The following is a 16,127-nucleotide window of genomic DNA, read 5'->3' on the forward strand; positions in this document are numbered from 1 at the left end:
GCGAAAGCCAGGATCCCAAGAAACCCAGGTAAGCCGCGAAGCTGCCAGAGAAGAAGAAGAAGAAGAAGCCAAGGCGGGTGGAGAAGACCTCCGCCAAGCAAGGGAAGCGGTTGGAGCGAGACCAGCCACCAGTGCAGCGCTCCCCGTCTGCCGGTGGCCTCGGGCAAACGCGGGCTGGGAAACCCGGGACCGCGGATTCTTCGAGCGGCCGGCCGATCGCGGCGATGCCGGCTTCCTTCAGAGCGTCAAGGCGAGGAGGCTGCGCCGGGGTAAAAAGCAGCCGCTTTCTCCAGAGCGCGAGCGCAAGCGCGCGCGGACCGGCAGCCGCTCTCCCACCCCCGCCGAGGCCACGCCCTCAACCGCCGGCGGGGGGTGGGTGGGGGTTGGCTGGCCAACGGCTCCTCACGCCCCCACCCCACGCTACGCCCCGCGAGCGCCGTGGTTTTTTTTCTTTAACGCAGCTTTCCCCCCCCCCCCCGCTGCGGGTAGCCGGCTTGGCTTGCTGACCAATAGGAGGGGGCGCCCGCCCGCGCGCTTGTCTCTGTGTGTGTGGGGGGTCTTTTATGAATGAAAAGGGCAAAAGGGGCGGGGGAAAGGCGGGAAACGGGGGTCGGGGCGAGGATGGGAGGCGGGAGGGGGGGATGTGGAGGCCGAGAGGGTGATGAGGGGGAGACCGGGGCGCACCGGCTGGTTCGGCAGAGCGGCTTGAAGCGGCACAAAGGCAGAGAGAGAGAGAAACCCTCTGCGTTGCCCCGACCCGACGCGCTTAGCGTGACTCGCGTTAATCCGAGGTGGTTCAAAGGCTTCTTAGGGCTTGACGCGGGTGGCACGGTTCAGCCTCTCCCTCCCTCCCTCTCTCTTCCCCTCCCTCTTTCTTTCCTCCCCCTCTTTTCTCCCTCTCTCCCTCCATCGCCCTCTCTCTTTCCTTCCTCTCTCCCCTCCCTCCCTCCTTCCTCTCCCTCTTCCTCCCTCTCTCTCCCTCACCCTCTCTGAGTTTAAGAGACTCCCTCTCTCTTTCCTCCCTCTCCCCCCTCCTTCCTTTCCCTCCCTCTTTCCTCCCTCCCTCCCTGTCCTGTCTTTCCTTCCTCTCTCCCTCCCTCCTTCCTCTCCCTCTTCCTCCCTCTCTCTCCCTCCCCCTCTCTGAGTTTAAGAGACTCCCTCTCTCTTTCCTCCCTCTCCCCCCTCCTTCCTTTCCCTCCCTCTTTCCTCCCTCCCTCCCTGTCCTGTCTTTCCTTCCTCTCTCCCTCCCTCCTTCCTCTCCCTCTCTCTCCCTCCCCCTCTCTGAGTTTAAGAGACTCCCTCTCTTTCCTCCCTCTCCCCCCTCCTTCCTTTCCCTCCCTCTTTCCTCCCTCCCTCCCTGTCCTGTCTTTCCTTCCTCTCTCCCTCCCTCCTTCCTCTCCCTCTTCCTCCCTCTCTCTCCCTCCCCCTCTCTGAGTTTAAGAGACTCCCTCTCTTTCCTCCCTCTCCCCCCTCCTTCCTTTCCCTCCCTCTTTCCTCCCTCCCTCCCTGTCCTGTCTTTCCTTCCTCTCTCCCTCCCTCCTTCCTCTCCCTCTTCCTCCCTCTCTCTCCCTCCCCCTCTCTGAGTTTAAGAGACTCCCTCTCTTTCCTCCCTCTCCCCCCTCCTTCCTTTCCCTCCCTCTTTCCTCCCTCCCTCCCTGTCCTGTCTTTCCTTCCTCTCTCCCTTCCTCTCCCTCCCTCCCCCTCTCTGGGTTTAAGAAGAGACTCCCTCTCTCTTTCCTCCCTCTCCCCATCCTTCCTTCCTCTCCCTCCCTCTTTCCTCCCTCTCCCTCTTTGCCCTTTCTTTCCTCCCTGTCTTTCCTTCCTCTCTCCACTCCCTTCCTCTCCCTCTCCCCTTTCCTCCCTCTCTCCCTCCCCCACTCTGGGTTTAAGAAGAGACTCCCTCTTTCCTTCCTCTTTCCTCCACCTTCCTCCTCTCTCTCCATCTTTCTCTCGCTCTCTCTGGGTTTAAGAAGAGACTCCCTCTCTTTCCTTCCTCTCCCTTTCCTCCACCTTCCTCCTATCCCTCACTCTTTCTCTCGCTCTCTCTGGGTTTAAGAAGAGACTCCCTCTCTTTCCTTCCTCTCCCTTTCCTCCACCTTCCTCCTATCCCTCACTCTTTCTCTCGCTCTCTCTGGGTTTAAGAAGAGACTCCCTCTCTTTCTTTCCTTCCTTTCCTCCTCCCCCCCACTCTTTCCTCCTTCCTCCTCTCCCTCCGGGTTTAAGAAGAGACTAGACAAGTCACTTATCTGAAATGGTATAGGTTCTCCACGCTTGAGCAGGGGGGGCTGGACTAGAAGACCTTCCAAGGTCCCTTCCAGCTTATTCATTCAGCATCTGGTGGGAATGCACGCAGTGGGCTTTGGGTGAGTGGGCGCGCCACTCTGGCTTTCCAGGGAATGGGTACCCGACCAGAGTCGAGTAATCCTCAATTTACGACCACAATTGAACCCCGGAATTTAATGTTGCTAAAATGAGAAATCTGGGAAGTGAGTTTTGTCCCCGTTTTATGACTTGCCACGTTTCTTAAGCAAATCACAAGTTAGTAATTCGGTTGTTAAGCGAATCTTTGCTTCCCCATTGACTGTGTCTCGTCAGGAGGTCGCAAAAGGTGGTCAGGTGACCCCGGGACGCTGCAACCGTCAATATAAACTCACGACCACGGGGATTGCTGCAAGGGTTGTTAAGTGTGAAAATGGTCATTAGTCATTTTTTTCAAGGCCGTTGTAACTTCAAACGGTCACTAAATGAACTACGGATTACCTGTATTGTCCCCAAGAGTTATTAACCCACTATCAAACTTTCAAGGTTTTTTTTGCCAACAAGCCATGGTTTAACTTTTATCACAGCTAGTCTTCCTCAATCGCTTTGCCCTTTTGCTAGGTAAGCCATTGTCAGAATCAACTGTTGGCCAATGCCTACTTTGAAACCTGTCAGAAGACGCTCAAGAGGCCGACCACAAACCCTCCATTTATAGGAAGCGTTGGCACAATGGAGGATGTGTAACTGCGAAAAAGAATTGTGCAAGTCCACTTATTGCAGGCGGAAAAATAACGTAGCATTTTGTTTTCGCGCTAGTCCCAGCAAAAATCCAGAGGTTAAAAAGTTAAAATCCGGAGGTAGAAAGTTTGTTAGCATGTGTTAAAAACACAAACCTACGTATTCTCTTTGATTTGCCTCTTAGGTAGAAAACCATTTTGATGTGAACGGTGACATTGGTTTAGAATTTTTTTTTCCAGTCTTCCTGCGATGATTGAAGCAAATAATTTTATAGTCAGCATTCAGTAGAGACTAGTGAAGGAAAGAATATATGTAAAGAGAGAGATGTAAACAATACGATGATGATTATGATAAGATGACCATAGTTACGTTTTCATTAGAAGTCATGTTAAGAGGGAGAAATGAATAGTTATAATGCTGATAATTAATATTGTAAGATTAGAGAATTCTCATCAATGCAATGACTATTGTAAATCTTGATTGTAATTGTACAGGGACATTTATACCCAGACAAAACACTGTTTCATGGAAGATGATATATTCAAGTTAAAAAATTAAAAAAATAATTTTTTAAAAAACCACAAACCTACGGAATGTAATTTAGCAAGTGCATCCCTCCCCCACGCTTATTAGGAGTGTGAGTGTGTTTGACACTGGAACAAGTGATTGAAACATCAGGACATTCTGGCGTGCATACTGAATTTCATTTTATTAGGGCACTATCTAACAAAATGATATTCAATGGTGAAAAGAGTAAGGTTCTACATTTAGGCAACAAAAACCAAATGCACAGTACAGTATAGGTGGTAACTCGCTCAATAGTAGTAACTGCGAGAGGGATCTTGGAGTCCTAGTGGACAACCATTTAAATAGGAGCCAGCAGTGTGCAGCAGCTGCCAAAAAAGCCAACACAGTTCTAGGCTGCATCAACAGAGGGATAGAATCAAGATCACGTGAAGTGTTAATACCACTTTATAATGCCTTGGTAAGGCCACACTTGGAATACGGCATTCAGTTTTGGTCGCCACGATGTAGAAAAGATGTGGAGACTCTAGAAAGAGTGCAGAGAAGAGCAACAATAAGGATTAGGGGACTGGAAGCTAAAACACATGGAAGAACGGTTGCAGGAACTGGGTATGTCTAGTTTTATGAAAAGAAGGACCAGGGGAGACATGATAGCAGTCTTCCAATATCTCAGGGGTTGCCACAAAGAAGAGGGAGTCAAGCTAGTCTCCAAAGCATCTGAAGGCAGTATAAGAAGCAATGGGTGGAAACTAATCAAGGAGAGAAGCAACTTAGAACTGAGGAGAAACTTCCTGACAGAACAATTAATCTGTGGAACAGAAGTTGCCTCCAGAAGTTGTGAATGCCCCAACACTGGAAATCTTTAAGAAGATGTTGGATAGCCATTGGTCTGGAACGGTATAGGGTTTCCCGCTTAGGGAGGGGGTTGGACTAGAAGACCTCCAAGGTCTCTTCCAACTCTGCTATTGTGTTGTATTGTATTATGTGTAGTTTATGGTATACAGGCACTGTAGTTCTCAACTTACAATCATTTCCCTAGTGACTGTTCAAAGTTACCATGGCACTAAAATATAGCGACTCGTGAACGTTTTTCACTTATGACCGTTGCAGCATCCCCAGCCACGTGATCAAAATCCAGCCACTTGGCCACTGACTCATATTTATGACGCCTGCAGTGTCCCAGGGTCACGTGATCAACTTTTACGCCCTTCTGAGAAACAAAAGTCAATGGGGAAGCCAGATTCATCTAAGTGTCGTGTTACCAAGCTAACATCTCCAGCCATTCCTCTTATCAACTGTGGCAAGGTAGGTTGTAAAACGAATCAAAATTCCCTTAACCGTCTTGCTTAACAACGGAAATGTGGGTCTCAGGATATCCGCAGGCCTGTTTTGATTTGGACTTGGCTCCTAAGCGATCCCATTCGGAAATGTCTTTGAGTATCTCAATCCTGCACAGAAATCAGATTTACGGAGTCGGAGGGCACCTTGTGGGTCATCTAGTCCAACCCCCCCCCCCCGCCCAAGCAGGAGCCCCTACACCACTTCTGATAGATGGTAGTCCAGTCTCTTCTTATGATGAGGCTCCCACAACTTCTGAAGGCAACTGCTGTTCCACGGGTTGATTGTTCTCGGAAAATTTCTCATTTCTAGGTTGAATCTCTCCTTGATCAGTTTTTTTGCCATTATTCTTTGTCTGGCCTTCAGGTGCCTTGAATAATAGCTTGACCCCCTCCTCTCTGTGGCAGCCCCTCAAATATTGGAACACTGCTTTCGTGTCTCCCCTGGACCTTCTCTTCACTATGGTAGCCATGCCCACTTCCTGTAACCATTCATCATATGTTTTAGTCTCCAGTCCCCTCGTCATCCCGGTTGCTCTTCTCTGCACTTTTTCTAGAGTCTCAACATCTTTTTTTATAGTGTGGTGATCAAAACTGGATGCAGCATTCTAGGTGTGGCTCTTACTAAGGCTTTATAGAGTGGTATTAGTACCTCCCTTGATCTTGATTGTATCCCTCTGTTAATGCAATTTAGGATTGCGTTGGCTTTTTTGGTTATCGCTGCACACTGCTGGCTCAGATTTAGCTGGTTGTCCACCAAGACTCCAAGATCCCTCTCACAGTTGCTGCTGTTCAGCCTGCTTTCACTCAAGTCTATATGTGTCCTTTGGGTTTTTCTTGCCTAAGTGTAAGACTTTGCTTTTCTCTACCTTGAATTTCATTTCGTTAGATAGGGCCCAGGGTTCAAGTCTGTCAAGATCCCACCTGGATCTTGAGCCTATCATCTAGGGCGGCGATGGCGAACCTTTTTGCCATCACGTCCCGAAAATGCACGCGTGCCTGCACCCATAACGCAATGTGCGTCCTGCCCTCCTGTGCATGAGCACAAGCCCCCGGTTTTAGGGTGCTGGCTATTCCTGCCAGCTTAGCTTCATCATCTGCAAATTTGGTAAGTTCCCCTTCTATTCCCTCATCTACTACTGTAAGTCATTTATCAATTATTGAATCCTGATTCCTTCTCCCGGGGGAAGATTATTGGCTTGACTTGGGCACCTGGCAAAATGAGTTCGGGGCTGGGCCGAGCCGAAGGTGTAACCGGGCTCCTGGCTAAGGCCAAGCATATCTGCGGCCGTATGGCATTAAAGAGTGACCAACAAATTGACCCCCCGTGGATGGCCAGCCTGGATGGGGACTTCCACCCCATCCCGGCCTTTTAGCTGACGGCAAAGTCCACCCAATCTGCTACTGAAGATTGGCAACTTTTGTCATTTCTGCACACCCGGGGGAAACTCCTGTGGTTTTGGGCAAAGGAGCGTGTTTTTCAACCTGGCTGTTTCATTAAGAAATGCTTCCTGCGTTTTCGGTCGCTGCTTCGAATTGGCTCGGCGTGTTTTCCTTCTGTTTGCATCGCTTATGTCCCTTTCAGCGTTCCCTGCGGTAGCTAAAGCCGTTTGCGTTCAAAATGCAAAAACAGATTAGGATTCCAAAGAAGAGGCTGGGCGGAAATAGCTATTGTGGGGTACGAAACGGCAGGTGAATATCTGGATGGAGATTGTGCCAGAAAGCTCCCGTGAGTCTCACAGCTTCCCTCGTCCCTGCTTGGTGGGCTGCACGACGCAAATTTTTTGAGGCTCGTCTCCAACTTGCAGTGTTTGTGTTTGTGTGTGCTTCCTTTAACATCCTACACAAACTGCTGGGTTGGCTTGTATACCTAGTCCATTTCCAATAACTATACCCGTGATGGCGAACCTATGGCATGCGTGCCACAAGTGGCACGTGGAGCCATTTGTCAGGGCACGCGAGGCACTGCCCTGTCAGCTGGCCAGCGCGCATGTGCGCGCTGGCCAGCTGAGTTAACCTTTTTAAAAGCTATTTTTCGCCTTCCCCAGGCTCCAGAGGCTTTATAGGAGCCTGGGGAGGGCTCGGAGGGTCGTTTTAAGCGTTCCGAAGGCTTCAGGGACCGTCCGAGGCTTCCCTGATGCCTTCGGAGCGCTTAAAACGACCCTCCGAGCTTCCGGTTTGCTCGGAGGGTGGTTTTAAGCGCTCCGAAGGCTTCAGGGAAGCCTCCGGACAGTCCCTGAAGCCTCCGGAGAGCCTCCGGGGGGTCGGGGGATGCTCTTTTCACCCTCCCCAGGTGAAAAAAACATGTAAAAATGGGGGGGGGGTCCACGCGTTTTGCGCGCATGCGCACTGGGGGGGTTGCACGTTGCATTATGGGTGCGGCACGCCCGCACTCGACCCCCCTGCGCTCCCCCCACTTGTGGCACGCGAGCCAAAAAAGGTTCGCCATCACTAAACTATAGTTTGCTAGATAATGACCAACAAGAAGGGGTCCCATTCAACATGCTAAGCCATAAATAGAAGTGGCCGAGTTCCCCAACTCACTAAGCAAAAGATTATTACAAGGGTTTTTGTGTGTGTGTGTGTGTGTGTGTGTGAACGTGTCTGGGAGTTAGTGTTGACTCCTGGTAGCTGCCTGGATTAGTCCCGGCAGCAAGGTTTTCCAGAAGACGTTTGCCGTTGCTTCCTTCCTAGGGCTGAGAGCGAGCGACTGGCTTAAGAGTCACCCAGCTGGCTTTGGGCCTAGACTCTGGGTTTCTAGCCTGACACCTTAACCCCTATGGCGGGGTCGGCAACCTTAAACACTCAAAGAGCCACGAAGATCCTAATCAGAGCCCCCCTCCATTCAATTCTGGAGCCAACTGGAAGTCCGGTTCCCCCACCATAGAGTCTCCTCCTAGTGCAGTGTCTCTTTTTCCTCTATCTGTCCTAACCGAAAATCCTATCGATTGTGGGGCCGACCGGTGACAGGGAGCCACAGCAGAGGGATGAAAGAGCCACATGCAGCTCCAGAGCCACAGTTTGCTGACCCCTGCCCTGTGGCATGCGCGCCAGAAGAGGGATGCAGAGGCCTCTCGGCTGGCCCGCGCGTCTTCGCCCCAAGTCGGATCTCCATGGTGTTTCTTTCATGAACTTCTGTCTCCTGGCGTACGATGAAACAGATGCTCACGAAAGAAAAAGACTTCAGAAAAAGAAGAAAGAACCTCTTGCTGCACTGCCGGTGTTGGGGTGCCTGGCTTCCCGCCGGCCAGCTGTCTTCGGGTCTCTGCTGCCCATGCACGCATGTTTGTGCACATGTGCATGTCCGTGCATTGCACCTCAACGCACACGCCACCTTTCAGTTCTCTGCTGCCCATGCGCGCATGTCCGTGCACATGTGCATGTCCGTGCATTGCACCTTAACGCACATGCCACCTTTCAGTTTGGGCATGTGCACATGCGCAGTTTGGGCATTCTGTCTTAAAAGGTTTGCCATCAGTGCCTTAACCCCTACTCCAAACTGGCTTTCTTTCTTTCTTTCTCTCTTTCTTTCTTTCCTTCTTTCTTTTTCTTTCTTTCTTCCTTCCTTCCTCCTTCCTCTTTCTTTCTTCTCTTTCTCTTTTTCTTTCTTTCCTTTTCCTTCCTTCCTTCCTTCCATTTATTTAATTTCTACACCTAAACGACTCAGCAATCTATACATTCAACAAGGGCCTGACAATTTCCGATCGCGGGGATTTACGCTGTGGCAAAGGGGCAGATTTGATAAGGGCGGGTGCAACTTTCGCTAAAGGATCACCTGAATTGTGTATGTGTGTGTGTGGGGGGGAGGTTTGCCCCTGACTAATTTTAAGCATTTGGTGAACTTTTGGTGAGATCAAAGACACCCTAATCCCGCCCGTATAACTGGTGGTATTGGTCGGCCCTCTCCAGTTTGCGTAGTAATTATACTGGACAAAAAGTTCAGTATCCTTTTAATCCAGTATAATTGCTACAAAACTGGAACCGGGAAGCGAAGCAGAAATTATAAAAGAATAAAGAGGAAAGCAAACAACGACCGACTTCCCCTGGCTGATCTCCTCCGACAGAAGATCAGCAGCTGAGCAGAGGCCCACAAACCGATTTCCGTGTCCCAACCTCGACCGACCGCCTTCTTTGACCCCGTAGGATTAAAAGCGTCAAAGCTGTCAACCGAAACAGCTGTTCTTAAGCAGATTGGATTGTGTTCCCAAACAGACCGGAAAGACCTCATCGGGAAGGTTGAGGAGAACACGAGAAAGACAGCGCGAGGGCTGGGTTACATAAGGTGGTGGCCTCAGCTTGGTTTCTTACAGGCCCAAAATGGCGACCGCAGCTAGGCCTCGATTTAAAAGCCATTTGCTTAGGGACCGTTTGAAGTTACAGCAGCACTGGGGGGACGGGGACGACAGGGACGACTTAGGCCTGGTTCTCAGACTTAGGCCTGCCTCAGAATCCTCGTGTCATGTGATCAAGAGATCAGGCGCTGGCATGTGTCCGTGACAGTTATGCAGTGACGGACACATCTGATCACCCACTGGCACCTTCCCGGCCGGTTTCCGACCAGCGAACTCAATGGGGGAAGTCGGATTCAACTTCAACGGCAGCCTGGTTCACTTAACGACTAGTGATTCGATTAACAACTGTGGAGGGGGGGGGAAGAGCATAAAACCAAATGCATAAAATTGGATGAAGCTCACATCATTAGGAGACCGGAGGCTAAAACATAGGAAGAACGGTTACAGGAACTGGGTGTGTGTAGTTTAATGAAAAGAAGAAGGGGAGACATGATAGCAGTGTTCCAATATCTCAGGGGTTGCCACAAAGAAGAGGGAGTTAAGCTATTCTCCAAGGCACCTGTGGACAGAACAAGAAGCAATGGGTGGAAACTAATCAAGGAGAGAAGCAACTTAGAACTGAGGAGAAACTTCCTGACAGTTAGAACAATTCATCAGTGGAACAGCTTGCCTCCAGAAGTTGTGAATGCCCCAACACTGGAAGTCTTTAAGAAGATGTTGGATAGCCATTTGTCTGAAACGGTATAGGGTTTCCTGCCTAGGCAGGGGGTTGGACTAGAAGACCTCCAAGGTCCCTTCCAACTCTACTATTGTATTGTATTGTATTGTATTGTATTGTATTGTAAGAACTGGGGGAGACAGGATAGCAGTGTTCCAATATCTCAGGGGTTGCCACAAAGAAGAGGGAGTCAAACTATTCTCCAAGGCACCTGAGGGTAGAACAAGAAGCAATGGGTGGAAACTAATCAAGGAGAGAAGCAACTTAGAACTGAGGAGAAACTTCCTGACAGTTAGAACAGTTAATCAGTGGAACAGCAGTTGCCTCCAAAAGTTGTGAATGCCCCAACACTGGAAGTTTTAAAGATGAGATTGGACAACCATTTGTCAGAAATGATACAGGGTTTCCTGCCTGAAGAGGGTTGGACTAGAAGATCTCCAGGGTCCTTTTCAATTGTTATTCTATTCCTTTCCTATTCCACTTCCTATTCTATTCTATTTCCTATTCTTATTCTATTTCCCATTCCTATTCCATTCCATTCTATTTGCTATTCCTATTCCATTCCCTATTCCATTCCTTTCTATTCTATTTTCTAAATTCTATTCTAATTTTCTGTTCTACTCAACTCTATTCCATACTCCATTTCCTATTCCATTCTCTGTTCTATTCTATTCTATCCGACTCCACTTCATTCCATTCCATCTATTCTATTCTATCCGACTCCACTTCATTCCATTCCATCTATTCTATTCTATCCCACTCCACTGCATTCCATTCTATCTAATCTATCCCATTCCACTGCATTCCATTCCATCTAATCTATTCTATTCCATTCTACTGTATTCCTTTCCATCTATTCTATTCTATTCTATCCCACTCCACTGCATTCCATCTATTCTATTCCATTCCACTGCATTCCATTTCATCTATTCTATTCTATCCCACTCCACTGCATTCCATTCCATCTATTCTATCCCACTCCACTGCATTCCATTCCATTCATTCTATTCTATCCCACTCCACTGCATTCCATTCCATCTATTCTATTCTATTCTATCCCACTCCACTGCATTTCATTTCATTCCATGTAATCTATTCTATTCTATCCCATTCCACTGCATTCCATTCCATTCATTCTATTCTATCCCAGTCCACTGCATTCCATTCCATCTATTCTATTCTATTCTATCCCACTCCACTGCATTTCATTTCATTCCATGTAATCTATTCTATTCTATCCCATTCCACTGCATTCCATTTATTCTATTCTATCCCATTCCACTGCATTCCATTCCATCTATTCTATCCCATTCCACTGCATTCCATCTATTCTATTCTATCCCATTCCACTGCATTCCATTCCATCTATTCTATCCCACTCCACTGCATTCCATTCCATCTATTCTATTCCATTCTTATTCTATTCTATTCCACTCCACTGCATTCCATTCCATCTATTCTATTCTATTCTATTCTATCCAACTCCACTGCATTCCATCTAATCTATTCTATTCCATTCCCATTTCCTATTCTCTAAATTCTATATTCTATTCTAATTTTCTACTCTACTCTACTTTTACCTGGCTTAGCAAAGGAAATTCTGGTCCCAATTAAAAGTCCAGCTACGGATATTTTGCAAACAGTCATGAGAAAATGTTCGTAAGTCACTTTTTTTCAGTGATGTTGTACTTTCAAAAAGGTCCCTAAATGAACAGCTGTAAATCAAGGACTACCTGCGCTCGCTTCTCCATCGGAATAGCAATAGAAGGACAGTGGCTACAATCAGTGGGATTTCCCTTTCAGTCTGGAGAAAGCAAAGAAGACCCTCAACACAGCTCAACGGACGCCTGCGGAAATTCACCAAAAGGAGTTTTTTTATTTTCCCCACGCCGTTTTTTGTTTGTTTGTTTGTTTTTAATTTGGAATTAGAAAAAAAAAATATTCAGTCACCGGGTGTGACCTACAGAGTTTGCATATTTCCATTGTCAAACTTACTTTTTTTTTCTCCCTCTCACACCCCACCCCGCTTTTATTGTTTGCCCCCCTCCCCCCGTTAAGGCCAATAGTGTCTTCTGATTTTTTTTGCCGTATTTTTAATTCTCCCCAAAACCCTGCCTTCTTCAGAAGAAAAAAAAAAGAAAAAGAAAAAAGAAAGGGGGAAAAAATGAAAAATTGGATTAGGTCGCTCCGTTTTAGGTTGTTTTTTCCCTTTTCCTTTTTTTTTTCCATTTGTTACATTGTGCCTCCTTCCCCCTTCGCGCAGGGGTTAGTGGCGGGAAGGGGAGGGGAGAAGAGATGGAGTCGGTGTGGGAGTGGGGTCTTAACTCGCGCTCTTGTGGACATACACACACACACGCTCTCGCTCACAGAAATCACAGTTTAAAACCTGGGAAGGACGACGAGGACTAGTAGTCACCGAAATAGGGAAAGTCGAAGACAATCTCTGCCTCGGCTGGTCAACGATTGCGTTATTTTCCCTTGTCAAAGTCCAAAACGAGGGGAAGGAAGGACAAAGGGGAAGGGGAGAAACGGGGAGCCGGGAGATGGGAAACAGCTGAAAATGAGTTGAAGAAGTGGAGGGGAAAAAAAAAACACATTTCCAGACTCCCGAGAGGGGTGGAAGAGGAAGAAGAGGGGGACGAAGGCTGCTAGTTGCCAAAGTCGCTAAGTGCTACACCTGCTTTTCAAGTGAGCCTTTCACCCACCGCGAGTCAGAATCTCATTCCTAGATCTTCGCGCACACACAAACACCCCCCCTCTCCTTCCTCCCTCCAGTTTTGGTCCTCCCCAGCTTCAAATTCACTAGGAGAGCCCAGGAAACAAAGTTAAAGCTGCTTCTGGACATCCGAAAGCAGAGAGCGTGAAGGTTTGGGTGGGCGAGGAACTGTGCTTCGACTTCGACAAGTCCGAAACACCCCCCCATCTCCCCGCCTCCAGCTCTTCCGAGGACATCTGGATGCGTGAATAAGTCCACCGCCGGACCCACGTCACCCTGGGAAGAAAAAGGAACTGGGCAGGAAAAGTTTGGGACTTACTCCTTTCACGGCGGAGAGGCGGAAGCGGGTGGGGAGGTCTAGCGAGGAGTTTAATGCCCTGAAATCTGGCAAACGGGAGAAGGGGTGGGGAACCCGCTAGCTGCACGAGTCTCCTTCAACATACGTGTGCTTGCAACCTGGCCTACTTTTGGCTCCACGAGAAGAAAAGAATAGGAGAGGCTATGGCTTTTTTTGATCGGTTAACGGTTTCGCACAGTCATGGAGAGGAGGAGTGCAGGCGACGGGGACAAGTGAGGGAGTCTCGGAGAGCAAGAGGCGGCCGGCGGCAGGGAGCTGATGGTACCATGGAGTGCTCCCCCCTTTCCTGCCATGGCCACGACGCTTTGCCTGGCAAGCCAGTCGTGGCGCTGCCTGAACCTCAAAACTTCTTAGGCCCCCAAACCGACGCCTGCTTAGGGACCACGCCGGTGCCGAAAATGGGGAACTCTTCGGCGCTGCTCACGTCCGGGGCCTGAAACGAAAAGATGAGAGTCAAATTCAGAGAAGATGATTTCCAGAGGTGGGATTGAAACATTTTAGCAACTGGTTCTCTGCCCGGTTGCTCGCTGGGCGTGGCCTCTTCAACCTCCTACACCACCTTTTTTTGGGGGGGGGGGGTTTCATCCTCCCCAGTCTCTAGAGGCTTTTCTGGGAGGGTGAAAATGGCCTTCCCTGAGCTCCGGATGCCGGAAATGCCCCCATTTTTTGCCCTTCCAGAGCCTCCATGCAGGACCTGGCATCCAAAATGGGCTGCGTGGAGATTCCTGGAAAGGAAGGGATGGGCGAGGCCAGCCACTCCTTTCAACTACAGGTTCGGCGAACCAGATGTAAAATTCGCATCTGGTTTGCCCGAATCGGCTGAATCCCATCCCTGGTGATTTCCTTATTAGGCAGCCCCCCAAATGAAGAATGTACAGGTAGCCCTCGACTTACAACCCATTCTTTAGTGACCGTCCAACGTTATGATGACATCAGAAAAAGTGACCTGTGACTGTTTTTCACAGTTACGACCTTTCCAGCAACCCCACAATCCTGCGATCAAAATTCAACTGGTTCATATGTATGCCATTCACGGGTCCCAGAGTCATGTCATTGGTGCGACCTTCTGACAATAGGGAGTCCCGATTCACTTAACAATTGGGTTACTAACTTATCAAGGTCTCATTCACTTAACAACGGAGGCAGGGATGGTTGTAAGACGGGGCAAAACGCATTTCACATCTGCCTCACTTAACAACCTAAATTTTGGGCTCCGTTGTGGTCGTAAATAGAGGACTCCCTGTACTCTGGATGTCCTGCATGAAAGACGTTAGTGCAATACTAGTCCTTTTCTTCAACTGTGTCTATTCCGGTCAGCGATGGCAAGAGCGTGACATTTAAAAATAAAATCAATCAATCAATCAATCAATCCTTCCTTCCTTCCTTCCTTCCTTCCTTCCTTCCTTCCTTCCCTGTCTTTTAGATGGCAGCCCAAGAGAAGAGGCTCTCATGTGAATAAAGAATAAATGATGGGGAGTTTTATTCAGTAACTAGCTGATAACCTGGCGTTGCCCGGGTATTTATTTATTGGGGGGGGGGGGGATGTCCAGACCAAACATAATTTCTAATGTTGGATTTTCCCCCTTACCAGAGGGAGCCTCCCTGTGGAGTACTGTGAAGCCGTTACCGTGCACTGCACAGTAAGTCATTTTACGGCAGTACAGTAGAAGCCATTTTAAGGCACAACATGTTGTATCTTAACAGAACAGACACCCCGAGGGCCTTTAGGGGTGCCTTACCCCCCACAGTATTTGTTTCCAGAGAATAAGTCATCTGTGTATCAAGTTTGGTTGAAATTGCTTGAGGCGTTCCAGAGTTCTGCTGGAAAATACACCCATACAGCCATTTTTATAGAGAGAGATGAAGTAAGAAATTAAACACGTTTCCACACAAGGCAGGTAGACCTTAACTTACAACGACAATTGAGCCCAACATTTCTGTTGCTAAGGGAGACATTTCTCCCCATTTTACAGCCTTTCTTCTCATTGTTGTTAAGTGAACCACTGCTACAGTTGAGAAGTCAGTAACACGGTTGTTAAGGGAACCTGGCTTTTCCCATTGACTTTGCCCGTTCAGAAGGTCGCAAAAGAGGATCGCGTGACCCCGGGATACGTGGGGGGAAATGCTGCAAGGGTTGTTAAGTGTGCAAAATGGTTGTAAGTCCCTTTTGCACTGCTGTTTCAACTCTGGACAGTCACTGAATGAATTGCTGCCAGTTGTGGGCTCTCGGTATTTCTTTTTCGAATTCTCAATTCCACCTTTCTCAAAATAATAACAACAACAGTAAAGGTAAAGCACATATGTACTAGTCCGCTCCCAACTCTAGGGGGTGGTGCTTATCTCCGTTTCAAAGCCGAAGGGCCAGCGCTGTCCGAAGACGTCTCCGTGGTCATGTGGCCGGCATGACTAAATGCCGAAGGCCCACGGAACGCTGTTACCTTCCCACCAAAGGTGGTTCCTATTTTTCTACTTGCATTTTTTACGTGCTTTCGAATTGCTAGGTTGGCAGAAGCTGGGACAAGTAACGGATGCTCACACCGTTATGCGATGCTAGGGATTCGAACCGTCAAACTGCCGACCTTTCTGATAGACGAGCTCAGTAATATAGAACAACAGTAATATAGACCATCTGCCTATCTTGGGTCTTTGGGAAGGACTCACAAGGTGGATAAAAATGACAAATCCAGTCTAAACATCTGGCTCCTGGGCAACCAACCACTAATAATTTAGAATTTGAAAGCTGGCTGTTTGAGCCCTACAGCCCTTTAATAAGATCTGACGCTGGTCAAATGGTCAAACTATAAGTGAATGAGGGACCACCGGCGGTGTTGAGCCCAACCTTGTTGCCCGATGCATTCCAGGGGGCGTCACGCACTACAAAGCCCTTGGTGGGGCCCCGAGGCTCCTCTTCCAAGCGGGAGGGGGGCTTCATGTAAGCAGCCATGGTTTCCGTTTCCACCACATCCATCATCTGCAAGGAGACAGCTGTCCGTTAAGAACCTGCAAATAACTCCCAAACTTCTGCTGGCTTTTCTGTGAGATGGACAACTATACAAATGATAGATTAGATAGATTAGATAGATTAGATAGATTAGATAGATTAGATAGATTAGATAGATTAGATAGATTAGATGATAGATAGATATAGTGATAAAGATTAGATAGCTAGATTAGACAGACAGAC

General features: G+C 48.5%; 1 protein-coding gene across 1 annotated transcript in view; it reads right to left on the minus strand.

Moving 5' to 3' along the window:
- Window positions 1–11,725: 11,725 nt before the first annotated feature.
- The window catches only part of LOC309401074 (vigilin-like), a 110,342-nt gene continuing 105,940 nt past the window's right edge, over window positions 11,726–16,127 (minus strand). The window contains exons 27-28 of the mRNA XM_081970018.1: window positions 15,783–15,914; window positions 11,726–13,376 (exon numbers count right to left, since the gene is read on the minus strand). Of these exons, the coding sequence (XP_081826144.1) occupies window positions 13,284–13,376; window positions 15,783–15,914 (225 nt within the window). The 3' untranslated portion in view covers window positions 11,726–13,283. The remainder of the gene's footprint in view (window positions 13,377–15,782; window positions 15,915–16,127) is intronic.

Source organism: Natrix helvetica (assembly GCF_964273705.1).
Source record: "Natrix helvetica genome assembly, chromosome: Z".
Taxonomy (NCBI): Eukaryota; Metazoa; Chordata; class Lepidosauria; order Squamata; family Natricidae; genus Natrix; species Natrix helvetica.